The sequence below is a fragment of the Chinchilla lanigera genome, unplaced genomic scaffold (genome assembly GCF_000276665.1).
Source record: "Chinchilla lanigera isolate Chin_1 unplaced genomic scaffold, ChiLan1.0 scaffold00040, whole genome shotgun sequence".
Classification (NCBI taxonomy): Eukaryota; Metazoa; Chordata; class Mammalia; order Rodentia; family Chinchillidae; genus Chinchilla; species Chinchilla lanigera.
In genome coordinates, this window is record NW_004955441.1 from 13,457,757 (window position 1) to 13,484,630 (window position 26,874).

The 26,874-nt window shown below is 48.5% G+C and overlaps 2 protein-coding genes across 5 annotated transcripts in view; one reads left to right on the forward strand and one right to left on the reverse strand.

Moving 5' to 3' along the window:
* Atp6v1e2 (ATPase, H+ transporting, lysosomal 31kDa, V1 subunit E2) overlaps positions 1-711 on the reverse strand; it is a 25,517-nt gene extending 24,806 nt beyond the window's left edge. For all 3 annotated transcript variants that reach the window (XM_005390983.2, XM_005390982.2, XM_013517587.1), the window contains exon 1: positions 561-711. The gene's annotated coding sequence lies outside the window, so the exon portion shown is untranslated. The remainder of the gene's footprint in view (positions 1-560) is intronic.
* Rhoq (ras homolog family member Q) overlaps positions 1-26,874 on the forward strand; it is a gene marked incomplete at its 5' end in the record, with an annotated part of 37,465 nt that continues 10,591 nt past the window's right edge. For both annotated transcript variants that reach the window (XM_005390979.2, XM_013517588.1), the window contains 2 exon segments: positions 1-184; positions 719-777. In XM_005390979.2, coding sequence (XP_005391036.1) covers positions 43-184; positions 719-777 — 201 coding nt within the window.

Consider the following 26,874-nt stretch of genomic DNA (forward strand, 5'->3'; position numbering starts at 1 on the left):
GGGGCGCGCGGGGACCATGCCCGGAGGCCGGCCGGCCGCAGCATGGCTCACGGGCCCGGCGCGCTGATGCTCAAGTGCGTGGTGGTGGGCGACGGGGCGGTGGGCAAGACGTGCCTGCTCATGAGCTACGCCAACGACGCCTTCCCCGAGGAGTACGTGCCCACCGTCTTCGACCACTACGCCGGTGAGCCGCGAGTGCCAAGGGGCAGCTCCCCGGCCGGGAACTTTGGAGCAACTTTGGCGGAGCCCCCGGCCGCCACCCCCGGCGCGCTGCGCTCCCCTCCCCCGCGCCCTCCGCCGGCGCCGGCCCGGCCGCGCTGCCAGGCTGAGCCTCCCACCGCCCTGCGCAGCTCCCACCCCCTTACCACCCCGCACACACCCGGACCTGCTCCCCCCACTGCCCATTGCCCGGGTGCCCTTCTTGACCTTTCCACCGCCGCCTCCCCTAGTGCCCCACGCCCCTGGGGGAAAACACTTGCGGGTACCGTGCAGGACGTGGCTGTGGGACTTGAGGGCTGTGAGCGGACAGCGGGACATCACACCCTATCTAAGCCACTCACAGTGATCTGGACTCAGGGAAAAGGGGGTGACATCTGCCGGGGAGCGCCTACATGCCTCCGTCTGGGTTGGGAGAGGAGGGTCCGGGTGGGGACCGAAGTTGCCCCAGAGCCCAGGTCATTGTGAGCTTCTGTCCCCACCCCCACTTCTGTCTTTGCAGTCAGCGTCACTGTGGGGGGCAAGCAGTACCTTCTGGGACTCTATGACACGGCAGGACAGGTGAGTTCTCGGCCTTTGCCCGACATCCCCCTCCCCGGTTCTGTGTGTCTGTGCAGGGCTTAGGTGTCTAGGTGGGAGGGTGTGTCTGCCGGGGGCACTTTCCGGATCGGGTCTTCTCTCAAGTCAGCCAGTTAAGAAAGCAAACAAATGTTGACCAGCCCACCCATGTGAACCCCCGGGCTGTGAAAGTTTTTGCCTGTGTGGGTCGTTGCGGCTGGCAACGGGTGTGTGGGTCCCAACTCCTGTTGCAAAGTGGCAGGCCAATGGTGAAGCGCCCTTATTTTTAGTTGCAGATGACCAGGTCTCCCCCTCGCAGCCTCTGTCTGGTCCCTCATTGGTGAGTGGTCTGCCTGCCCGAGGAGTCTGATTGGTGGGAAATGGCATCATCTAACACGATGGGAAGGCATTTGGTCCTGGTTATGTTTATTACAACATCATTGCGATCTGGGCCTTGAGCCCCTGAAAACGTAATTTGTGGTGTTAGCAGAGGACCACAGGGAAAAAAAGAAAAGAAACAACAACCAGATCCAGTCATTCCCTGGGGTTGGCATGGCGGGCAGGGTTAAGAGTTCAGCGTGAATCTTGGCGGCGGAGCTCTCTTCCCCGCTCAGGAAGGCCAGGTTACTTTGTCTGTTTTTTTTTTTTGTTTGTTTGTTTGTTTTTTTTTTTTGGAGAGATTATTGTGCAGAAAGAGAATGCCTTCTCCCTGCAGCCTCTGGCCCATGTTTGCGCATCAGAAGTGGCCAGGCTGTGCTTCTACAGCATTAGGGCCTTCTCTGTATCTCTCTGTCCCAGTCGGTGTCCTACCCAGATCCACTTTTACTCTGGGACTGAGACGATTGTGTGTGATGAAGTTTTGCAGATCCAGCTCTGACTGGACAGGAAGCCTCAGGCAGAAGTTTCTGCGTGTCATGCAGACTTGAGTCCTTGGGGACATGTGAGCATCTGAAGGACTTGGCTTTGGGGGAAGTCCAGTAGTAGAGTTTCCTTATATGTAAAATGAGTTTAAAAAAAAAAAGAAAAAAAAGGACCATCCCCCTGTAGAGATACTGTATGCCCAAATGCTTAATGCGGAGCCTGGCACATATTTGGCTCTCAGCAAAGGCAGTGGTGCTTTTTGTAGCTGGTCAAAGTTTTGGCTTTCAGAATTGTACTCAGACTCTGTGGTGGATTCTGAAGTGTCCTGCTGGGGGTGCCTTGGTTTCTAAAACTGTGAAGTTAGAGGAACATCTGAAGATGCAGGAGTCCTGGCACTTCAGATTGCCAGGCGCCACTCCCTGTCACCAAATGCCCAACTCCGTGCAGCCAGCTCTCAGCTTTCCAGAGCCCTTTTGGTTGTCAGCCTAGTAGTTGTTGCTGCTTCGACCGTCACAAGAAGGTAGGGAAGAAAGGAGGCGGAACTCAATCTAGACTGACTTCTAAGTAGCACAGTTGATAAACACAAGGTCGGCACTGCAGGTTGAAAAGAGGTTTTTAAAACTTCTCCTTAATTTTAGCTTTTCTTACTACCTCCTAATCCCTTATTTCCTTTCTTTGTTATCATGATCTTTTATTTTTTTTTCACCACATGCTCCCATTCAACTGCACATATGTATATTAGAACTTCTGCACACAGTCAAACCCAGCTAACATTTACTGAGGGCCTTCTGCCTATCGGGCATGAGGCAACAACGTTTGTGGGTCTGAACCACATTTGTGGTTATCCACACAAGAAGTCGGCGGGGGGGGGGGGGGTCCCTGAGATGCCCTCCAAGTTGGTTGGGTTGTTGTACACATAGATGTGATACGGTTTTCTGAGTGAGGGTCGTATGGTACCTGTACAAATCAGGGAACTTAAATCCAATGAGGTACCCCAGGTTGAGTTCGCTCATAGAATCGGACCTTCCCATACGTCATCATAATTGCTTTTTGGAGGGGAAGACTGTAAGATACCTGCCAAGCAGAATCAACACACGGCTCAAATACTGTAGTACTATTTTTACACACTGGTGGGACGCCTACTGTCTTGGCGTGGATATGTGTAAGGTCCCCTTGGTGTTTCTCCTCGTCGCTAAGGCTTGTTTTGGATCATAGTTAGTAATGCTTCGTCTCTGGTTCCTAATAAGCAACTTTAGCAATGATGAGAGCAAGTGCCTGTTGTACCCGTAATACTGTGCTAACCGTCTGGGGAGTACAAAAGAACAAATGTAGGGTAGAGATCTCCACAGCTGATGTTAGCATAGGTGGGGGTATCTGGATCAGATGCCTGGCCATATGTAAGTTTGTTTTATACTGGGTCTTAAAGATCCTTTGTCTTTATGAGTCTGTTTCAAGTTTAGTTATGTACACTCACATGTGTGCATGAGCACATGCACACACGCACGTGTACGCACACACTCACACGTAGGCCTGCTGGGTAGTAGAGGAAAGCCCGTGGCTTTGAAACGAAACGGGCTTGGGTTCAGAGCTCCACCTTGCTGTGCTTGTCCTGTGCCTCTGCCTGTTTGCTTTGTTTATAATAATAAAAACGTAGATAGTTAGAATCTGCACCGCAAGGTTGTAGGCTGTCTTCAATTCTTCTGACAGTATTCTTTGTGCATAGCACAAGAAGTTGTGTGATACTTCAAGAAATTATTGCCCTTCACTCAGTTTCGTGGGGAGAAGGGGTCACAGGTAGAAAAGGACAGTGCATTCATTTTGCCTGGAGTTGATAGAGATTCCAGTAGGAACCAGATACCAGAATCTTTTCAGCAGAGGTATGGAGCCCCATTAACGTAAGAGAAATACCTGAATTTATGAAGGAAGTGACATATGTAGGCTTCGGTTGGTTCTCTTTTCAGAACGCTAAGATGGGAGGAGGAAGCTCACAGCGTGCAAGGCAGTTGCTTTCTCTCTTAAATGTTTTCTCATGCATGTGGGCACTTGCTGTATCTATTTAAGTAACAGCAGCAGCACCTTCCTCAAGTTGGCGTGTTTCCTCTACTTGCTTACTGGTGGCCTTCTCTGTGACCCCAGTCAGGTTCAAAGGTTCAAAGCCACAGGCATGATCTGCTCAGTTTACTGTTAGGACTCTAACAATCAAGGGATGTTCAGAGTAGGTAACATTTTGCCTTCTGCAGGAGGCTGCTTTCCACCTGACTTCTGCTGCTGTTAGCAGAGAGACAAAGAGAGACAGAATGAGAATAGAGTGCTGGACATCCGTTCCCACCCAGTGCCTGCCTGGGGATGTTCCTCAGTGTCCCAGCTTACTCCCTGGCATCCCTGCCAGAGGGAATCCCTCTCCTCTTGGCTAAGCCCTGGGTGGTCCAAGGACAGTGGTGTGACATTTTGACTATCAAGCATTTTGGAATGGAAGTTCACGGAGGTACCTTCCTCCATAGTGGGACCTTGTGGGAAGGTCTGGCCTCCATAGAGCTTCTCCTTTCTTGCAGGCTTTTGGGCCTTCAGTGTTGGCTCTGTAGCAGGCCCACTGTCTGCTCTGGGGGAAGTCTGCAGGGTGGATTTTCTCTACTATCACTGCCCTGTTCCGAGCAAAGGGGAAGTAGGAAGAATTTTCCCACTCTCCCAACAAGCCCACGGCCTACAGCCCATGGCCTGCCTGGCAAGTTATTCTCTCACTGCAGGCTCCGGGCTGATCTCTTAATCCTTGGCAGGAAGGCAGAACTTGATACCCTGAAGAGGGAAGGACTAAAGCCTAGTTTATTCCAGGTCCCAGAATACTCACACTCAGGAGGATGTGTGTTGGGGTGACTTTGGGATCCCTAGAGTTCTAGATTTAGCTACGGTCTCTGTGTGTGGAAGTCCATGTGTGTGATTTTGGCCACGCTGTTGCTACGTATGTCTGTGAAGACTTAAACACACAAGTTCAGCGATGCGTACAGGAGAGCTATAAATATTTCCTACCCTGGTGTTCCCTGAAGTAGCTTTTGCAATGACGAATGAGATTTGTTTCACATTTGACACTGCAGCAGCTGTGCCTGCCCCACGAGGCCTCTGGATGGCCAGGGAGGCCCTTCCCCTGACAAAGGGAATCTCCGCCCAAAGCAGTCTCAGTGAGCTCCTCCTCCTGCATTGCATGGGGCAGCACCCCAGGGCCCAGCACGATGGGAATGCGGAGGGGGAAAAGACAAAGGTATTGCATTCATCCGGCTCATCATATAACGCCTTTCCTGGTAGACTTTTCCCAGAGGAGGAAACGGAGAGTGAGTGGGCCTATGGGAACCAGAGAGAGCGATTTGGAAAAAGGTTTTCCTACTTCCGATGGGGCCTGCACTTAATAAAGGTGAAATTTAGGAAGTGTCTGTCCACAGCACCAGGCTCCACATCCCTGCACCTCACAGTCTCACAGTCCAGCCCTGAGGGACCCAGGGAGCAGAGTCTGGAAGGAGCCACAGGGTTGCTTCCAGACCTCTGCTGCAACAGGTGAGATTCTGGCACTGAACATGTTGGTTTCCCTTAGTAACCTACTGTAGATTTATTGTCTGTGCATTTTGCTAACCTTTTCAGGAGCTATTTATAACTCCAGGCTGTACTGCATCACACGGGAATGCTGGGTTCTTCCTTTGCTTTGGGACGGTGGATGGCCTTTGTTGACTCTAAAGCCTTTGCTGTCTAGAATGCCCAGTGTTCCTGAATTTGGGACTCTGATAGCGGTTTGGGTTGTGCCAGCTCAGACTTCAGCTGGGAAGCTGGAACTTTGGGGTGGGAGCGGTGCCCACCGGCTCTGCTTGGCTTCTGGCTTGCTTCGGCAGTGCCCCGCCCCCTGCCCGCCCCCTTAATCTGACTTTCCCACTTGTATCCTGGGTCTCCTGAGGTTGGACGACATTTCCATTCTTCGACCAAAGCTTCCCGCAGCTATACCAGGCATAGAGCTACAGGTGTGTCAAGATGCTATGTCATCAGCTTTGGGGGCCAGAGGGATGGAGAGCCCCAAAGAGGCTAAGGGATGTTGTCATTTGCTGTGTTTGCCTTGATATGGCAAAGCTGATTTGTTTGTGTGTGTGGTGCTGGTTCGGAACCCAGGGCCTCATGCATGCTGTACCACTGAACTACACCCCAGCCAGTGTCGTGATCTGGAACCTCTCAGGTTAGAGGACTTCTGGAGGGTTGGGCTTTTGTGGTTTTGTTGTGGAACTGGGGTTTTCTGAAGATGAGACCTCATGGTATTAAAACAAAGCAGCTCTCCGTGGGGGTATCAGTTTCTAGCAAGGACACACATGCTGGCAGCAGCGAGAACCGAGAGGCTCAGACAGGAGTGGAGCTACTCCGGAGGAATGTGTGGCAGTTAGGGACAAACCAACCAAAGACCACACTTTTTTAAAAGACGAAAATTCATATCCATGATAGGCTGTTCCCTTTCACTCCGAGGGGCTTGGTTTTGCCCTAATTTGGCCCTCCTGGGAGTGGCTGTCTTTGCCCTCAGCAGTTTGCTGTTCCTCTTTTAGTGCCTGCTTGCAGGGTGGCCTGAGGTAGAAGCGAGGCCAGCCCCTCCCAGCCCTCCAGCTCTCTTGGACCACTTCCTGCTGTCTCTGAGCTCCACAGGGACAAGGGCTGTGTCTTTATCCCGCCCAATGGCTGGCGCCTGGAAGGCCTGCAACAAAAGTCTTCAGAGTAGTTTGTTCTCCTCTGACCATCAACTGAACTAGAGTAGAAGGCTAACCAGGAACTGCGGGTATAACGGGCGGCAGTATGAGTTGTACCCTCTCCTCTAGGGAAGTTTTGTTAATCCTGTAGAAGTCTCCAAGGGCCAAAGGAGTAACGGGCAAATTGGTGTGCAGTGGGCCACCAGCGTTGTCCGTACACAGGGCCAGCAGGCTTCATGGTTGCCAGGCTTAGGCCTCTGCTTTTTTTTTTGGAACTGGAATTGAACTCAAGACCTCACGCTTGCCAGGCAGGCACTGTGCCGCTGAGCTATATCCCTGGCCCTGCATCTTTCTTTTTTTTTTTTCCCTGCATCTTTCTTAATACCTCTGGCTCTCTGATCCTCTGAGCAGGAGGCAGTTTGGCAATGGAAAAACAAAGTTTTGCATTCTGCAGACTTCAAGCCCTGGCTATCCATGTGCATAGCTGGGCCAACTCAGCCCTGTAAGTCTTTCCCCTCTGTGTGGGATGGGGGTGAGGGGCAGTTTCTACCTTGCAGGGTGGCTGCAGGGGCTAGAGATTATGTATGGAATCACCCCGTATGATCCAGGCGGCAATTTCAAGTGACGGCCTGGGTCAACTTGGGGGATGCCTTTCCGCTTTATTTCCAGTGGTGTTGATTCAGTGCCCGCCGTGTTTACCCTTCTATGGGAGAAGGAGGGTGATCAGACTGCGGAAGGGCCCAGCACATGGGAATGAGTAGTTCCGGGTCCTAGATGGGAAGAGGAGGCAGGAGAAGCTGTTGCAAGATCTGTGCGTGCGGGGCTCCCTCATAAGAGACCTGTGGCCTTACTGGCCAAATGGGATTATGGTAGTATCTCCTAGTAAGGCTACTGGACCCACTTACAGTTTTCCAGCTCCCAGAGGACAGATTTCCTGTGGTCAGAGGCAGGCTGGGACTTAGCTGTCCCTTCCAGTTTGAGCAGCCTCACCTTAGTCGTTCGCCCACAGCCTCCCATCCCCACCCCAGGTGTGCTGAGCAGAGCATCTCGTTTATTCAGGGTGCCACAAAGGGAAAGTTTGAGAAGCATCATACTAAATGCGGTCACACAAGCAGAAAGCACAGGAAGCTCCTATCCCAGGCGGAGGGCGAGCAGGCATGGGGGTTCCCACACGCATCTTCCTGGGACTTAGGTCCCTGCTGTCAGTGTCAACAATGGGGAGGGAGTAGGCTTGATAACTAAATGAGGGAGTTTTTCACCTCGTGAGTGACAACTTAGTAATTAGAAAGATACTAATCTGGTGCCCTGTTGCTTGTTGATTGGAATAGAAAGAAAAGAAAGTGAGAGACAGGGCCTTATTGTTGCTGTTTCTCTTTGACTGGTAGCAGAAGTGAACAAGCCATCTCTCCAGATCTGCGGGCTTGCTGCTCTCCCCAGACTCAGATAGGTCCGGGGGCTTGCGAAAGACAAAGTCGGTGGAAATGGTAGTGCAGGCCTGTCATCCCTGGGCTGCACAGTGAGTGCGAGGCCGGCCTGGAATACATAGTGAGACCCTGTCTCCAAGAGGGGAACAAAAAAAGATAGCCTTGCCGTGGAATGGCCTTTTCACAGCACGTACATGTGGCATCTGGTCCTCCCTGGGGCCTCTCACCTGCTTGATGAGTCGTGAGTTAGTGTATTTGGTTTGCATTGAAAGTTCAGGGGGTTGTGTGACTTGCTCCCGGCCGTACAGCATAGTAAAAACCAAGGCCTGGGACTCCAAGTCCTGAATTTTTCATGTTAACTCACACCGGTCAGTTTGACCACAGCGCAGCCCACTTTACATGGCGTATATTTCAGTCTTGAATATCCTTATGCAAGAGGTCTGTTCCGAGCACCCTGCTTTTCTAGATGGAAGAGTTGGTGGAACGGTTTCTAGAAGTGGAGCGTGTTAAGGTTGCTGCTGTTGTCCCCTGGGAAGTTGAGTCTATTTGCCCCTCCTTGAAAGGAGCACCTATGCTGGCGGGGTGGCACCTATGCTGCATTGCAGATTGCCGTTTGGGAGCTCCTTGCAAGTGACAGAAGTGTCTTTTCTATTCTGTGGGGGGATGGAGGAGGCCAGGGTCTGCTCTTCCAGGGAGAGACGAGCCGGCACCGAGAGCTTACCTGAGTAAGGGCTGTCCAGGTAGAGAGCACCCAGGTGGGTGTGCTTGCTACTCAGCGAGGGTTTGCGTTACTGCCCAGGCTCTCAAGCACCCAGGTGGGTGTGCTTGCTACTCAGCGAGGGTTTGCGTTACTGCCCAGGCTCTCAGAGTGTGGGCCGGCAGTACCACGTGTCTCCTGGTCACCTGTTAGCCATCCATATTCTTAGGTCCACCGCAGACCTCCTGAATCAAAATCTCCAGGAAATCTCGCTTATTCCAGCCCTTTCATGTCGTTCTTATGCAGACAAAAATGCAAGTGCTATTTTCGTGTGCTGTGTACCTTCTCTCGGCAGGCCACCCGCACCCCCCAACACCCTTCTCAACACACGGTGCCCAGAGTGCAGGGAGCGTGATTGAGTTATTCTGTAGCCCTCTGCCCTACCAAACACCTCCTCCCCACCCGCATGCCTTCCTTCTTCCTTCTTAACACATTTGGGACTCTGATTTGGACTGAATCAAATCCTTCAGCCCCTGGGGCTGCCTGAAATGCAAGCAAGATTTCATCAGGCTTCCTTGGCTCCACTAGTGTGCTGTCTGGCTTGGGGCTGTGCGTACAGTAGGCTCCCCAGTATTCTTGATGTGGCCTAAATGCCAAGCCATTTTCATTAAGCAACCAAACAGATCTGCTCCGGTCAGTGTGGCCGGGGTCAGCACTCTGGGTCATCCAGAAGGGCAGCTTGGATTGTGCCTGCTTCTGAAGCATCAGGTAGGCCGTGGCATCCTTCTGTGAAACTCCCCAGCGGCTCACAGGAGCAGCTGGGTCAAAAGGAAGGGCTTTGTTCCCCCGGCACCCACCTTGGCAGTAATTCTCCTTCCTCAGCTGACGGAAGCCTTCAGCACAAGCGCCCTCTCTCTCCATTCTCCCACCTCTTCCCTTGAAAATGTTTTCTTCCTTTTTTCAAACTTGTTCCAAGCTAGAGAAACCATCCTCTTGCAAATGGCCTAATGGCTGGGATTATAAATGAGTTGGCTTGAAGTAGTAGGCCCCCTCTAAGAGCTGCCAGGGAGAGAGAGCATTTATTTAATTCTGACTGTCCAAGTCAATTAAAATTCCATTTATTGCAGCTTAATTTTCAAAGGGCTGTCCTCCCAGCCAGCTGGGTCCAGGAGGTCCACTTACTACCTGGAGGTATTTCTAATGCCTCCTTGGCCCTGGGCTGGCAAAGTGAGGTGGGAGCATCTCTGCTCCCATTGGACTGGGACTTTGTCCCACAGAGAGGAGCTTAGGTCGGCCTCCAGGCTTCGCCCAGAAAATGAGAAGGTCACTCTGAGACTGAGGCACCCTGTGGCTTCCTCCCTCCCTGAGGCAGATCCGTCTTTCGAATTTCAACTAAGTGAGTTGTCTCTAGGCTATGATGTGGCATTCACCAGCTAGATCTTTACTCCTCCCAGAGATGTGAGCCAGTGAGAGGAGATGGCTCCTGGCATCAGTACCCAGCACAACGATTGGGTCCTCCACAGGAAGTAGGTCAGAGTTGGAGCTCAGAGAGCCTGTTGGCAAGTTTACTGTGGAAAGAACTGTTTTAATAACTCTAAATCATCTCTGTGCTGGCTTTCTTATTGGCTCTTTGAAGGGAGATTCTGACCTGTCTAGACATTATTGAAGGGCTTTAAAATCAGAGAATAGAGGTTGTTTTAATATATTACCCATTTAAGTGCAGTGGGACTCATTGCAGAGCTCATTAGCAAGAAAGCTGCCCTGTTCGTTTGGGTGAGATGCTGTCTGTGGCTATGTACTATCCTCCAGCGAGTCTAGACCTGCTGGAGTCCTTCTCTGTGCAGGGCCTGTACAAGTGGTTTATAGAGCCCACTGGAAGGAAAAAAATCTATACGTTTGACCAAAATACAACTGTATAGAGAACAGGACAGATGTGCTGTAGAGGAAACAGGACATGCTGGAAAAATGGTCAAGTATGAGAAGTCATAAAGGTGCCTGACCCGCTGCATCCTTGACCAGGTTCTTCCAGATTGGATGGGCCCTGTAGAGCCACCTCTATGCAGAAATGGTTTATTGGGGCATCCATAATCGTTGGGTCTGTGGGTCTGATTTATGTTACAAGAGCCCCAAGTGTAAATGAGCCCCTGGTGGAAAAATGAACAAAAAACATAGACCAGTAGCTCACAAAAGAACAAAAGCAAGCAGCCAGTGAAAACACACTGTGCAAATATGTATACAAAAACTTCTTTGGACCAGAGGGGGAAAATTGATACTCAGGAGGCAGGAAAATGGATACTTTGCACTGTACTGGAAGTAAAACCCAGCACAACCAGTTTGAAGGTTAATTTGGCAAAGACCCTTAAATCTGCAATGATACATTTTTATGAACTTATGCAAAGGAAACATTCAAAGTACACAAAGATGTATACAAAATGATACTCTCCTAATCCATGGTAGGGATAAATTATAAACACATTGATATGTAGTAAAAAGGGACTTGTTAAATCATAAGAATAATGTATACTAGAATAATGTCACCCATTAAGAATTACGCTTTCAAAAATTTTTAAAGAAATGTAGAAGGCTAATGATGTGTTAAGTGTGAAAAAGCATGAATCAGAACTATGTACAGCATGATTACAACCTTGAAGAATAAGCACATGTGTAACACACAGGGAGGAAATGGGAACAAAATAATCCAAATATTAAAGTGATTGGCTCTCAGGAGTGGTACTGAGTAATTTGAGAAGTTTACTCTTTATTCCCTTTCCCCTACTAAAAATAAATCATTTCCTTTTTGTTTTGTTTGTTTTTTTTGTTTTTGTCTTTTTGAGATAGGGTCTCCCTATGCAGTTCAGGCTGGCCTTGAGCTCACTTTGTAGCCTAGGCTGATCTCAAACTTGCAGTGATCCTCCTGCCTCAGCCTCCTGAGTGCTGGGATTACCTATTTGTAATGCATGGCATGCACCTCCATGCCTGGCTTTAAGTCACTTTATTTTCATCAGAGTTGTAATATAAATGGTTTAAGAGTCAGTGAGCCGGACATAGTGACCCATGCCTGTAATCCCAGTGTCTCAGGAGGCTGAGGCAGGAAAGAGGATTGCAAGCTTCAGGCCAGATGCGGCAGATGAGCAACTTAGACCCTCTCTTAAAATAAAACATAGAAATATCCGGGGATATGGCTCAGTGGTAGAGTGCTTGCCTAGCGTAGGTTCAGTTCCCAGTCCTGGGGAACGGGGCAGTTGTCACCGGCTCTGTAAGGTCCTGTTATGAAGAAACCAAAGATCTCTCCCTACTTCCCCTGGAGAAAAGACGTGTCCCACTCCCTTGTGACATCCACTTCAGCTCTTGCTGTTTATTTGGGTAACAGACGTCTTCTGTTGACGTTGGGGCGTGAATGAGAAGCTTTAGCACTCCTGCGCACATACCTTCTGTTTCCCATCCCTCCTTCCCCAGCAGTGCGATTGTGGTGTTCAGTCCAACCAGCGATCGTGCTCCTCGTTTTGTTACTGCTCCTGGCTGAGCCGCGTGGTGCACTGTGACTGCTTCTTCCTTCTTGCACTCCTTTCTGTCTCTCTCTCGAGTTAGACTGACTCGTTTGCTGCCTTGCTCGGTGTTCCCTGTACAGCGCCCTGCTTCTCTCCAACCCTGCCTTTCCGCGCGGTCAGCACGTGGGTTTCTCAGCTTTCGTTTCATGAGGAAAGATGTTTTGGGGGCAAACTTTCTGACACTGGTATGTCTGAAAATAATTTTTATTTCCTTCATACCTGATTGTTTGACAGCTGAGCTGCACCCCCAGCCCTTTGTCATTTCTAGACAGGGTCTCTCGAGGTTGTCCAGGCTGGCCCCAAACTTACCCTCCTTCTGCCCTATTTTTTGCCCTATTTCAAAGCCATTGTTTCCATTATTTCTGTTTATGCTGTTCAGAGTTCCATACAAATCTCATCCTTAGTCTATGATTAGGGACCTGTTTTTACTCTCTGGAAGTTCTTGAGATCCGCCATTTCATGTTCTGAAATTTCGTAGTCGTAGGCTTTATAGTTGCTTCTTCCTGGCTGTCATGAGCCCTTGTAATCTGGGAATTCATGTCTTTCTGATTTTGAGAAATTTTCGGTTCACTTCTTTGATTGCTTCACTTCCTGTCACTTCACGTCTAGATTTAGAGGCCGGAGTTCCCGGGGTGGTTCTCAGATGTTCCTAGATTTTTCACTCAGTCTGTCTCTGTCTTTTTGCTCCATTTTGGGGGAATTTCCTCAATGATACAATCTATTTCCTTTTTTTTTTTTTATGTGTGTATGTGACGCTGGAGGGTGGACTCAGGACTGCTCTATCACTGAGCTGCATCCCCAGCCCTTCCTTATTCCAGGGCAGGGTCTCTCGAAGTTGCCCAGGCTGGCCCCAAGCCGACAGTCCTTCTTCCCTAGCCTCCTGAGTAGGTGGGATTACACGTACACACCACCCTGCCTGGCTAAAGTCTGATTCTGTTTTTAATGTTCCTTTTCTGGTCTGTAGTCTTTGCTAGGTTTTATTTGGTTTGTTTTTTGGTGGAATATCTTCTGTAATTTCTCTGAGGATAATAATGATAGTCCTTCAACGTTTTTAAAAGTTCCAATATATTGTTACAATTGTTCCATTTTATTATTGGCCACTGTGCCTGATTTCTAAATTAAACTTCCTCATAAAGATCTATAGAAAAACATTGTGTGTAGGGCTCAGTATTACTTGCAGTTTCCGGTGTCTCTCGAGTCTCAGAATGCGTTCCTTGCAGATAGATGGGACTGCTGTGTACGTTATGGAATGACTATCTCTAGCTAATTCAAGTCTCGTCCTTGGGATTTCCTGGGTTCCACTAAGCCCCATGTCTGTGTTTCTTCAAGGAGGGGTCTCCGTAGGTTTGTTTTCATCCTTTGAATGGACCTTGTTTTCTTGTCTGTTTGTGATTCCTTCAAAATGGTTGTCCTCTTGCGTAGTCTCTCATTTTGATCTCTGTCTGTTTAAGGCATTTCTTCAGGAAGGGTAATTTGACCCCAGCACGTGCAGATCTGGGTGTGAGCGTGCTGGGGGACCCTGGTCTTCCCCAGAGGTGAGGGTTTCTCCACTCAACACTGGCCATTTTTGGCTGGACGAGTCCTTATTGTGGGGCCCTGTCTTGTGCACTATAGCACGTGCATAGCATCCCCAGCCTTTTATTACTAGATGCCATGAACACCTTTCTACCCCTTGTTACAGTCAGCTGTCCTTTGAGGCATCGCCACCCCATGCCTTCCTCCACCGCTGTGAAAAAACCGTGAAAACCGTGATCTGTAAGGCTTTTTACCATGATCTGTAAGGCTTCTCACTGGAGAATCTGCATGGTCAGTGGGTTGTAGTCCTTCCTCTTGGACTGGTCGTGTTCCCCAGAGATGGTCTTCCCTCTCCTGTCCGAGGAGGGCTTGTGCTGGACTGACGGTGTCCTTCCAGGGAGTTAGAGGAAGTGGGGTGGGGTGCAGTTCTCAGTGATTCAGTATCTGCAGCCAGGCCTGGGGTCCTGCTGTTAGGGTTTATACCCAGATGTCCCCCAAAAGCCTCATGCGCTCAGAGGCAGGGGCTTAGGGAAGGTGGTTGGATTACGGAGGTGCCACAGCTGGCTTGTTGGGCAGTAGGGCCTGTGGGAAGAGGCCAGTTCTCGCGTCTGTGACGTGAAAGAGTGCGTCTCCCTCCCGCCTCCGCCCTGCACTCTGCCTCCAGGCTGCGCTGAGGCGAGCAGTGTTCCTCCACCAGACCCTTCCACTGTCTCTTCTGCCTGGAGCCAGCTGACCATGGAAGGACGGAAACCTCTAAAATGTGAGCCAAAGTAAGCCTCTTCTCCTTTGAGTGTGAGGTGTTTTGTCCCAGCCACTAGGAAAGTGACTAAGACACCTCCCACCCAGGCATCCTCTCTTCTGCCCTTCCTAGAGAATAAATATCCTTCGCTTTTCACTAGTGTTAGGGATAGAGAAGGGGATCTGAGATCAAACTTCTCCATAAGCTGTCTGCCCACCTCCTCGTTTGTGTCTCTTTTTGTCTCACAGCCAGGGGGCCATGGTGCTGCCATCCCCACACCTGAGATCCTTGGGATGTCGCGTTGTGCGTCCCGGCTGAGCTGACCTTCCCTCACTGCTGACTCAGGGTCTGCTCCCTGGGTCCACTAAGTCAGTTCCCTTTCCTTTGCCTTTGGCTTATAAAATTTCATCATTGTCTCCTTCCATATTTGTTTTGTCCTTGTGGCTTTATGCCTTTTAAAAAATATTACAGTACATGTTAGAGGATTTTGGTGCCGTCCAAGATAAATGTATGTGTTCAGGCAGACGGGATTTAACTGAAGCCTCCCCACTTTTATAATTGGAAACATAAATATGAAGAACACAGTTATAGTGTGGCTTCTCTTTTCAGTGCCTGCCTCAGGACTGTGGGGAGAAAGTGTAAGAATCTTGCTTGGTGCTCTCTTGGGCTTTGGAGCAAAAGGATTTAGATGTCTTGGAGGAAGGTTTGCTTCCTCTGGGTCCTAGAAAAATGGCCTTTTTCTTCCATGTGAGCATGGCTCTGTAGGGACCAGGCTGGTCCGTCTGCCCTTGAGCAGAGATGGATAGACACCTGTAATCCAGTTATGCAAGCTGTGCTTTGCTGGACTCTATAAGGTCTACATAGGTCATAATGTTTCAGGTGACTGTTTTTTAGACACACCACAACACACTCTACTAGAGTACAGCTTTCTTTGGTTGCATTTCACTTATATTTGGGTGTTTTCAAATGTGTCAGTCTCCTTAGTATAACCCACACTACAGGTAACTAATAACTGTAGTTTGACTTTTAATAATATAATTCTCAAAATGTAGCCTTACCTCCAACGGTTGGGTATCCCCATACAGCCCCCCGTGCATTAATTATCCTTGGTGTCAGGACTTGGGAGGTGCACTAGGCCGCTTGCTAGGGGAGGAAATGGCATAGGTGTGTGGGTTTGGGCTACAGAGGGGGCCAGGAGGGCCCAGGTCTTCCCAGCTAGAGTAGAGCACCGGAGGAGGTGTGCAAAAGCGCGTGAGGGTGGGTGTGGAGCGGCCTGCGTCCACTGTGGCAGCCGTGGGTGGCATCAGGGAAGCTGTTGGAGCTAAGGTTGGCAGAGGAGCTTGGTGCCGGCCGTGGGTGGCCTGGAACATGAGCCTAATGAGTCTGGATTTTCCGAAGGCTGCAGGGGCCAGCCAGCAACTCCCTGAAGGTTGGTGCTGGGAGGGAGGTAACAGGGGCACATCAGGTGGTTTCTCTGTGTGGCCTTAGCCTTTTCTGATCCTCAGGAGTGGATGTCTTCTCTGTCCTCTGAATTCCTGTGGCGCTTAGCACCTTGTTCTTAGGTCATGAATCTGTGCCTTTGTTTGAGGCCTTCTTTGGAGCTGTTTATCCCATTTGATCATAGCAAGGACTTTCAGTCAGTAGTACTGTCTGCCCCTTTTAATGAAGGAGGAAACAGGCTCAGACACAGAAAGACCCCTGTAAGGTGATGCATGTGGCAGGCCTAGGCCTCAGGCCAGGCCTTTGGTTCCGTACCTGCATTCCACTGTTTGTGCCTTTACCCCGCTGCCCAGATCTCACCAGATTCCTTAGTAAACCAGTGGCTTTTTATTTATTTGCTTTATTTTTATTTTATTTTATTTTATTTTTATAGTGCTGGGGATACACTCAAGGCCATGTACGTGCTAGCACTTTACCACGAGCTACACCCCCGGCCAACGAATGGCTCTTAAGGCAGACATGTGCCGTTTGGCTATCCAGGCTGCACAGAACATAGACTTCAGTGATAGACTGCAGACGCTGATGACCAAGGCTCATTTCATGGCTAACACAGGGTAGGACTCGGAGCTGGAAGCTTGCGGCCTCCTGTGGAATTCTGCCAGGCTGTAGGCTGCAGCCTTTAACTTTAACTTTAAATCCACTTCTATGGGCCCAGCTGCTCCAGGGAAGATTTCTTCACCGCCTCACCCGGTACCTGGGGTCGAATGCTGCCTGCGCTGCTTTGGGAGGAGGAAGGGGGTGCACCTGACCCAGCCCTGCCTCCAAAGGTTTTATGACGATGCACAGAAGAGCTGGCCTGAAACCACTGTGTATGTGAAAGTGCAGTTACCTGGTGCTTTCCTGATGGAGTTTGTGGTGGTTCTGGTTTCCTCATCACCTGCAGTGTTGCTTTGGTTTTATTTCATTGCTCTGGCCCTTGGTTTGCTTTGGCCAGTGTCACGAGTCTTCCTGACCAGGCTTCTCGGTGTGGGAAATGCAGCTCCAGGAGTAGCTGAGCTTTTTGGGATGCAGGGGATGCCGGTGTACATAAGGGCCCAGCCAGTGTTTCACAGTCAGCTGCCACAAACTGCCCTGACTGTGTGCAGCAAGGGCTAGAGAGGCCGCGGTGGCTACACCGGAGCCACGTGCCTCGTGGTTCCCCAAGGCTCATTGTCCATTGTTACTTGAACACATTTTTTTGTTTCGTTTCATTTTGGGTTTTTTTTTGGTTTTTGTGAGACAGGGTCTCACTGTATATTCAGGCTGCCCCTGAACTAACTATATAGCCCAGGCTGGCCTTGAACTTGCGGCAATCCTCCTGCCTCAGCCTCCTAAGTGCTAGGATTACAGGTATGCACATGCACCACCACGCCTGGCTTGAGCCCATTTTTGAGGAACGTTGGTCTGGCTACTTCCTCGGGTAGACACGTTAACATACACACGTATTGAAATCAGCGAAGCGTTTCATGTGTTCTTCTCAAGGTCAGTTTCATTTTCTGCCCATTTATTCCTTTGCCCCAAATCTGAAACTGCACAGAGCAGGAACACTCCTGAGTAGGTGCGGTTATCGGTGAGGAGCCACCAGGTGGGCCAAGCGCCTTTCACACCTCAGCTCCCTTACTCCTGCTGGCAGCAGTCCCTTCGGTAGATGAGGAAACGGGCAGGGTGAGTGGCTTGCCCAAGGCCGCACAGCTCGCATGTGTAACACAGACTCGGAAGCTCTGCGTCTGAAACAGCTGATGACGCTCTGCCTGGCAGAAACTCCTTAGGAGAGCTGCATTCAGCTGCACTTCTGCCCACTGTGCTGTAACTCTGGACAAAAGTGAGCTTCCGTCAGCCTCAGTTTCTTTGTCATCCAGGCAGGAGATGGCTGGGGTCCTGGACTGATGGCGAAAGTCCAGCCAGGTAATCAGGGCTCGCGTGGAAGTGGGACCTCAGCCTGGGGCTGAGAAATGAACAAAGTCCTAGTAGTGCCGTAGGCTTTCTCGTCCCAGGCTGTGGGAGCTCTTCAGGGACCTTCTGTCGTTGAAAAGGCCGGAGCTGGCGAGGAAGAGATGAAGGGAGTGATGCGGGAGAGCCAGCCTGGGCCAAGAGGATGAGCCCTGCTTAGTGCTGTAGAAGTTGCAGCGGTGATTCACAGGCATAAGAGTCATATGGTGCCGGGGATTCTGCTGTGTCAGCACCTCTGAATTGTCAGAGAAGTCTGTGAAAACGCTTGGGGAGGCTACCTGCAAAGTGACACCTTTGTATCCTTGTGTGCCTATATGTATTTTTTAAAGTTGAGGTAGAAATTTGATCTTTCTGTTGCCATTCTGGGGATTGAACCCAGGGCCTTGTACTGAACTATACCCCCTTTATATTTTATTTTAAGACAGGGTCTTGCCAAGTCACCCAGACTAGGCTCAAACTTCCAATCCTCCTGCTTCAGCCTCCCAAGTAGGTGAGACTTTAGGAGTGTGCTGTCATGCCCAGCAAATGTAACCATCTTCCAGTGTACCGTCCAGGGGCGATGAGTTCATTCACAATGTTAGGGACCCACCCACCATCTCTGTCTAGTTCTAAAACATTTTCATCAACGCAACAGCAATTATGTGAATGTTTCAGGGGTCTGATGCAGGCAAGCGTGTGTATGAAGTGTGTTCGGAAGTCCTGCTTTTGCCTCTGACTGAGAAGCGTCACCCCTCCTCACAGGGCAGAGTACGCCTGTTTGCCTTACCATGGTGCGTGGTGTACGTCTCTAGATTCCAAAAAGGTTTGTTAGTTGTAGTTTAACTCCCCCACGGCAGTTTGTCTGACTTGGTAGGACATGGAGAAAAGAAACACTTCAGGGCTTAAGCAGAGTGTACAGTCCTCTTCTGTCCCCAGGAGACTGGATCCAGGACCACTCCGTAGATGCTCAGGTCCCTTATGTAAATGCATGTGACCTACACACATCCTCCACGTCATCTCTAGATTACGTATAACACCTAACCCAGTGCGAATGCTATGTAAATAGTTGTTTTGCGGTACTGTTCAGGGACAAGGAAAAAGTCTACACATGTTCAATACAGATGCATGTTTGCGTATGTAGGAATATCTTCCACTCGCGATTTCTTAACTGTTTGGAAGCAGAGTCCGCCGATCCGGAGGGCCGGCTCTTCACAGTTGCTGGGGTCTTTGCTTCGCTGCCCGGTTGCACGTGTGCTTGTCTGTGAGCAGACTTTGGGCAGAAGGGCTTTCCTGGTGGAAGTGTCAGGCCTGGTACTTACATCTCTGGTCCTGGAGATAGGTACCGATTCTGTGACCAAGCTGTGCATACACACTGGTGGCATCAGAGCGCGCACCACTGACCCCTGTAGAGGGCACCCTGAGCAGTCCGCGTGAGCTGCAGCGGTAGGGCTGGGAATGATAAGACCAACCCCAGGGGAAGAGGCAGGCGCATCCCAGGGGTGTTTCTTGGTGATCAAACAGTTCTTGGTGTGTGGGCCCACTCAGGGGCTAGTGCCCATGGGAGTGGCAGGGGAAGGAGTAAAACACTGATTGGCTTACGTATGGGGTTAGCCTATCCAGGGCTAAGCGGGAGCAGCCCTGACCTATACCAGGGTTTTAGAAAGGTAGAGGAAGTAGAAATGTTGGGTAGACAGTCAGCAGCGTCTAGGTAAAATAACGTCACAACAATGAAAAAGGCATGGTGAGAAGCAGCGGCGGGAACTGAGATGCAGAAAGGTCTCCGTGAGAGGCGGTCAGCCTGAGTGCTCACGGTGGGGTGGGTTTGGCGCTCACGCTGTATCCAGGCAGGTGGTTGGACCCACGTGCGCACCGTAGAAAACCAGCCGTGATTGCAAGAACCTCTGATTCCTCACCGAAAGTGATAGCAGGAACCCAGGGATTAGACTGTCACTTGAGAATTCAGACACTTGATCCCCTTTCTCCAGTGTCGTAGCTCATGCAGGAAGTGCAGGCCAGTGTCACACAGGCCTGCCGTGACCTGGCTTCAGCTTTCTTGTTCAGCGCTACCTTCCCACATGTGATACTCATCTTCTCAGCAAGTGTTCAATAAGCTGGTACTACGAGCCAGGCCTTGAAGTCTAGGCCCTGCCCCGAGGGAGTGCTAAGGAGGATACAGGTAAGAAAAGAGGCACCTACAGGACAGGGTCTGAAGTGAGTAGGGGAAGCACAGTGCAGTTGAACTATAGAACGTGGGAATGATTGATCTGAATTGGGGGTTTGTGGTTTCTAGACCAAAGCCTGGAAGACGATGAGGAGTTAGCCAGGTAAGGCCGTGTGAGGGGGACAGGGATGGGTTGAGTGTGTGCTTTGGGTTGGGCGGCCGACACTCTGCGTGCACCCGGGGTTGCTACCGAGGACCTGTGGGTTTCTGGCTTAGCTGGATCGGGTGGTGGTGTCTTTTATTGAGATGGCACACACAAAAGCAAAGATGTGAGGTTAGTTCAGAAATATAGAATCTTGAGATGTTCTTGTGTGGCCAGAAATAGGCATCAGGTAAAGAGCTGAGTCTAGAACTCAGAGTCAGAGAGCTCCTGACGTCATGACTCAACAGCTCTGAAGTCAGACTCGGGTTTTCTCCTTAATGTGTTTCTCAAGCTTCCTCAAAAGACACTGTCCACCCAGCTGCACAAACCAGAACCCGGATTATTTCCTTGCCTTATGTCCAGCGCAAGACCCGGGCCTGGGTCTCCTTTCAGAGTTCGATCTAGAAGCTGCTATTTCTCTAGCTGTCTGCTGTGTCCACTTAGTCCACCATGTCTTGTGCCCCAGGTTCCTGTCATAGCTTGTTATACTCTGCCCCCACACCCGTTCATCCTCCTCAGAGCAGCCTGAGTTACGTTTTTAAAAAGTCAACTTATGTGACAGATTCCCTTGTCTCACCTTTTAATGAGCTTGTGTGGTGATCCACCTGTCATCCCAGCCTCTCCCAGGGCCTTCTGTGTATGTTAGAGCCTTTCTGAGGTCTCAGGTTGGAGGTGAGGTGTTTCCTGAAGTGAGGTCTTTCCTGGCTACGCAGACGGAAGTTGGTTTTCCTGGCTATTCTCATGGTATACCTGGCTCTTTTCCTCCAAAAAAGTTGTCCCATTTTGCAGTTATATTCATTTTGGTCCCAATTTGGTCTGACTTAGTATCTCCACTATATCAAACTCTCCCCTTTTTACTGACCCTGGAAGGAAACCTGGAGGTAATACAAGCTCCCTAGACACATCATTTTATTTTTTGTTTTTGTTTTTGTTTTTTTGTTTTTCTTCCGGTACCAGGAATCGAACTCACGATCTTGCACTTGCCAGGCAGGCGCTTTGCCACTGAGCTAAATCCCCAGCCCCAGTACATCATTTTAAATCAGTAGGATATCATAGCAGTAATGTGAAAAGGAAACAAAGGAAAAGAACTCATCATAAAAAGATTTACTTGAGTATTAAATCCCCAAATTCCCAGAACTAAATATTCAAGAAATTACAGTGAAGAAGCAGTCAGTATGTACCTGTATGTGTAGGTAGAATTACCATGAGTGTAACAGCCACAAATACTGACCGACATGGTTGTGTTTTACAGGTGGTTCAAATACTAATATTACCAGTGATATGGAATTTTTTTATGATCATAAGCAACTCCTGGGATGTTTTAGACAAAACAAAGGACAGCCTCCTTCTACTTCCTAAAAAATTGATTAAAACCATGCTTAAATAAAAAAACTTTTGTGTTCATATATTCAATCAAGTCAGGTAGTAGATTGGTGTAATGATAAAAGGGTTTTTCATGCTCATGAGTACCTAGCAGGATACTTGACTGTCATGTGGGGCCTAGGTCTACTTGTCATTGTGTGGGTTTTGATTCAGTCTGGTTTCCGTCCCAAAATACCACTAGTGTTTTCCTGTTCGTTTTGACAGTCAGGCACCTCCCACATTCTCGGCGTGTCCCCCAGGCGCAGCCGTACTGCCTGGCTGAGAGCTGCCTGCCCGCTGCGCAGCACGTACCCAGTTGCAGGCAGGCAGGGTCTGCGTGGTCACCAGCGTGTGCACCCTGCCCAGCGCCTCGCTGCCGGACACACTTGCTGGCGTGCGTGAGTGAATGCCTGAATGACCGTTCCATCAACTCAAAGTCTGTGCCGGGAAGTTAGGGAAGAGTATGTTCTGTGGAAGCGTGACCTGCCTTTTACCTTATTTCTGCGTATCTTAGGCTAGCTCGCCTCTGTTTTCGTGAACTAGACTTGTAATTATAGCTCCACACAGTGCAGAATTTCAGCTCTGCATCCTTTTGAACCGGGGTTGGGAGCGGGTCACCTCGCTGTGTATAAAAGAATGAGGGATGGCTCTGAAGTTGCGGCTTGGCTTTTTTTGGAAAGTCGGACTTGTCTGCGAGAAGAGCTCACAGCACTTGACCAGCTCCCTTTTCTCTCAACATGTGTCTGCTATATTTACTCTCCCTTCACAGATGGGGAAATGAAGCTTGCCCAAGGGCCATATTTAGCTATGACTCGATCCTATGCTGGTGGGGTCAGCTGAGAGAAAACAGAATCCTACACTTGAGATTTACCCAGGAGTTTAAACCTCCTCCCACATTAAATCTGTTACTAGAGATGTTCACAGGGTAAAAAGTTACTTGGAGCCATTTCTGCATGAGCGGAAGCAGCCTGCTGGTTCAGGCCGCTGCTTTTAGAGATGAGGAAGTGCTGGCTTGTGGAGATGTGGTAGGTTACTGGTAAGGCCAGCCTTCTCACTGCTTGTATATTTCCTCTCCTTTTCCCTCCCCTAACCCAAACAGGAGTTAGGATCGGTCAGGCAGCCAGAAGGAAAGTAGCAATGGAAAAAGCCCACGATTTGAGTCCCTTGGTCCTAAATAATTGGTAAATTAAGGGACTGACTTACTGAAAACTGTGTGAAGATTACAGTTGCTGAAAGCAAGAAACTAAACCTTCAAGCATTGTTTTACTGAGAGTTTAAAATCAGGCCCGTGGAGCGGGGGATTTAGCTCAGCGGCACAGCGCCTGCCTGGCAAGCGCAAGGTCATGAGTTCGACTCCCGGTACCAGAGAAAAACAAAATAAATAAATACATAAATAAAATCAGGCCCATGACATACACATACCGTCTTACAACTTAAATGAAGATTTAAAAATGTAAGAAGAAAAGACCAAATACGTGAGAAGCTTTTGAGAAGCAGTTACCTCCTAGACATACACAGCACTTAAAAAAATCTTTTTCCTTCCCAAACTTTCTTTAGTTCAGCAGTAGTGGGTGTGGTAGGAGGTGGTAGGCAGACCCAGTAAACTCATCGCTAATAAGCTAACCAAATATACCAAAGAGAGTCAGTGCGTCTTTGAAAAACAGGTGGTTTTGATTTGGGGGATTAATGGTGTTTGTTGTGGTGCTGGGGATCGAACTCAGGGCCCTTTACAGGCTATGCAAGTACCCGACCACTGAGTTATTTCCCCAGTTCTGGAGTTATTTTTAAGGAGGTGAAAGGTGGTATTTTCATTTCACAAGGTGATACAAAAAATGAACTCAAAAGTGACAAAGGGACCACCCAAAAGAAATGAGTTTTCATAACTGATTGCCCAGAATCACTGCAGAATCACTACTGTAAATGCTTATGATGTTGTTAGAACACTCATCCTTCCGGAGCTAGCTTCCACGCATGTGTCCTCTTGCCTCTTTGCACAGCACCCTTTGAGGGCTGGGTGTTTCAAAAGCCAGACCTGCTTCCTATTTCAGGCTTCTCACTAGAAACAGATGTTTCAGATGGAAATTACTACGGTGCCCTAGGAAGCAGCAGAAAGTTGCTGTTTCTTATACCACAAATCCACCAGCTGTCGGGGCATCCTTACTTGCTTGTCAGACATTTTACATATTTCTGAAAGTAATCAGCAGCTGTTTTAGACTTGGGAAGGCTAAGCCTTGCTAATAAAACAATTACTCAATTGTGGTCCCACATTTTCTCATTTTAAGTTGTTAGAGCAGGAAAGTCTTGTAGGTTTTGGTAAATGACTGTTTCCTAAATCAGAATAATACCCTGGGTTATTTGGGAGTGCAATTCCTGTGGTTTACAAAGCACTTGTCGCTGACACCCTCTTATTTTATAAACAGAGAAACTAAGGCTCCGAGAATAAGGGACTTAACCCAGGCCATATGGGTTATGTACTTTCAAATCCTACCCATTCTGTAAGGCCCAGCTAAATGCCTCTCTTACGAAGTCTTAGTGTCCACTAATTACCACTTTAGGAATGGACCACATTCTGACATTAAATAGCAGGTTTGCATATGTCCAGTCTTACTGTGAACTTCCTAAGAGCAAAGACTGTTATCATCTCGCTCCCTACCAGAATTGTTCCTCACTAGTGCGAAGCTTATGCATGAAAGAAAAAACAAATTTTTTTTGATGCCAGGAATGGAACTCAGGACCGTGTGCTTGCCAGGTAGGCGCTGTGCCTCTGAGCTGTGTCCCCAGCCCGGCTTGTGCGTATTTTCACAGCAGCCCACTGCTCCTTCTCTTTGAGGCACTGGCTTTCCGGTGTGCAGAGCCCTGAAAGGTACACAGGCACCTTGTGAGTCCTGTGTTCATTTGTGCTCATCGCCTTATTTTTAGCATATTAACATCTTACCAGAGGGCTTGGTAAATGTTTGCACAGCATTTGGTAAAGAAAATATTTGATTACAGCTCTGTACCATGTCCCCTGTAGGTGCTTACTTTAAAGTTTCTTGGATTAAGCGTTGACCTCTTCATCTGTTTCAGCTTCCATTTTGATCTCCCCCATTGTACATGTCTTTGTTTCTCTATTTATGTCTTGAGTTCCCAACTAAACCGTGAGTTCCAGAGCATACAATTACGTTTTTTTAAATATGAGTATGTGAACATCCTCCATGCAGTATAATCTCAATAAATTTTGCTGATGGCTTTTAGTGACTGCATGCTAGCTGACAAAACATGGCAGAGGCTGCCTTGTTCAGTGTGAATGGCTTTATGTAAGGTTTGGGGTGTTTATTTTAAATAGACACACACAAGCATTTTAAACCAAGAGTAGTAAAGTGGGTGGGGGGAACACCCAGGTCCACATGGCAAGACCAGAATCGTGAAGAAGCAGAGAGGCTTGTGGCTATGTGGGCTGAGCTACACATCAGTAGGTATCTCTGGCTACTGTGCATCTGCTGTGTGTCCCTGTTGCTCCTGAAAATCTTGTTTCCTCTCAGGCACATTTCTTTTCTTTTCTTTTTTTTTTTTTTTTTGAGACAGAGTCTTGCTTTGTAGTGCAGGCCGGCCTTGAGCTCACTTTGTAGCCCAGGTTGGCCTCGAACTCACAGTGATCCTCCTGCCTCAGCCTCCTGAGTGCTGGGATTACAGGTGTGTGCCACCACGCCTGGCTTCAGGCATATTTCTTTGGTCTCTCATTTGCAATTTTTGTCAGGTGGTAAGTGTGGGATACTTCTAAGGATTATGGTTGTCACAGATCAAGAATTCTTGACAGTGGCGGAGAGCCTAAGCACTAAATCAGGACACAGTTTAAAAAGTGACACCTCTGCTACTTGGCCAGTTGGTACAAAGTTAAAGTATTTACTAGGCAGTCCAACATCTCGTAGACCAAACTCAACATTTTCTTCATGGATTTGATGTCAGATAATTGTCTTTAATACACTTTTCTGCACTCTTAAGAATGTTCAAGTTATATGTTTAAATACCTACTTTTAAAATTAGAAGTAAAATATATAATTGGTTTGTTAATTAGGAAGACGTTGGAGAGCTGGCTGGGAGAAGTTCTGACTTTGATAAGTGATCATTTAAAAGTAAGGGCAGTTGCACTACATTTAACTTTCTTTGTATTGTCAGCTTTAAAATATATACTCAAGATGACAGATTCTGCGAATTTCCACCTATTTATTCCCCAGTCCAATATTCCACATGAAGTTAACTCAAGATACGGTGCAGTGGATATAAACAGTTTTCTGTGATGCCAGATACAGTATGCACAAGGGAAAATTCATTTTTTTAACTTGCTATCTATTATTAGACTTCTAATTACTCGGGCTGGATGAAAGCAGAAAAGTCTCATTCTTATAATAACTGCCAATTATGTAGCCAGAGGTGGTGGGCAGAGGGAGTTCATTTCAGGTAGCTTGGACTTAGGAAGTAGCATTTCTTTCTCAAGAGTTCTAACCCTACTTGTTTTGTTGTTTGTCCATTTTATAAATTTAGTGTCCCACATTTAATTACTCTAACAAGATTTGCAGTACACATACAGTAGCTAGAAATGATTTGGTCTCATGTCCTTTGTACCCATGTTTCTCACTGAAGCAAACTGGGATTGACTGTGCTTATGAAAGGAATCTGTGGATCAGATTTATATCTTGTGGAATACTTTGGTGAATATCAAGCATTTCTAGAGAACTCTGAGTTCACTTACTTTAAATTTCTTGCCATACCCCGCTAGGGAGAGAGTGTACAATTCTGTTTCCCTGATGAGGTAAACTTGCTTGAGAAGTAAAATTTTCATTACAGCATCTAATTTGGCATTCTTAAAAATACACAGATCTTTCTTCATTCTCTTTTAAGGAGTCTTAAGGCTGTTCAATTCTGAAATGACTAATTACTGCAGTGGATAATATATCATTCTCTTTTTATTATTCCAAAAATTAATATTGCCCTCAAGAGACCTCAGTTTATGCGTTTTGTTGGGAATGTGGCAAATTGTTATTTCTCACCGAAGATGTGGCTGTAATTGTGGTTGGAGGGAGATACAAAGCCGGGGATGTGTGGGACTCCTGGGATTCTGCCTGGGTTTGCGGAGGCTTTGCCTAGGATAAAGAATTTATGTTAAAGCACTGACAGCCTCTCTCATGTGCCGGGTGCTTTAGTTGCATTATTTCATTTATTCCTCATAATCCTCTAGAATAGTATCCTGCTTCTATTTCTGTGACAGTGGAAAACCTAAATCTGGATGAGTGTGTTTTAATGAAAACACCCCATTCCTAGCCGATGCCAAATGCAGGTTTGCTCAGAAGCACGCAGCTGCGGGGAGGATGCGGAGGTTAGACACTGGTTCTTTGATTCTCTGATGGACTTACAGTTTGAAATAGGGAGTAAAGTGTGGAGATCATGTTTACTGCACTTGAGCACACTACTTAGCGCACAGACTGAGTTTTCAAAACATGTGT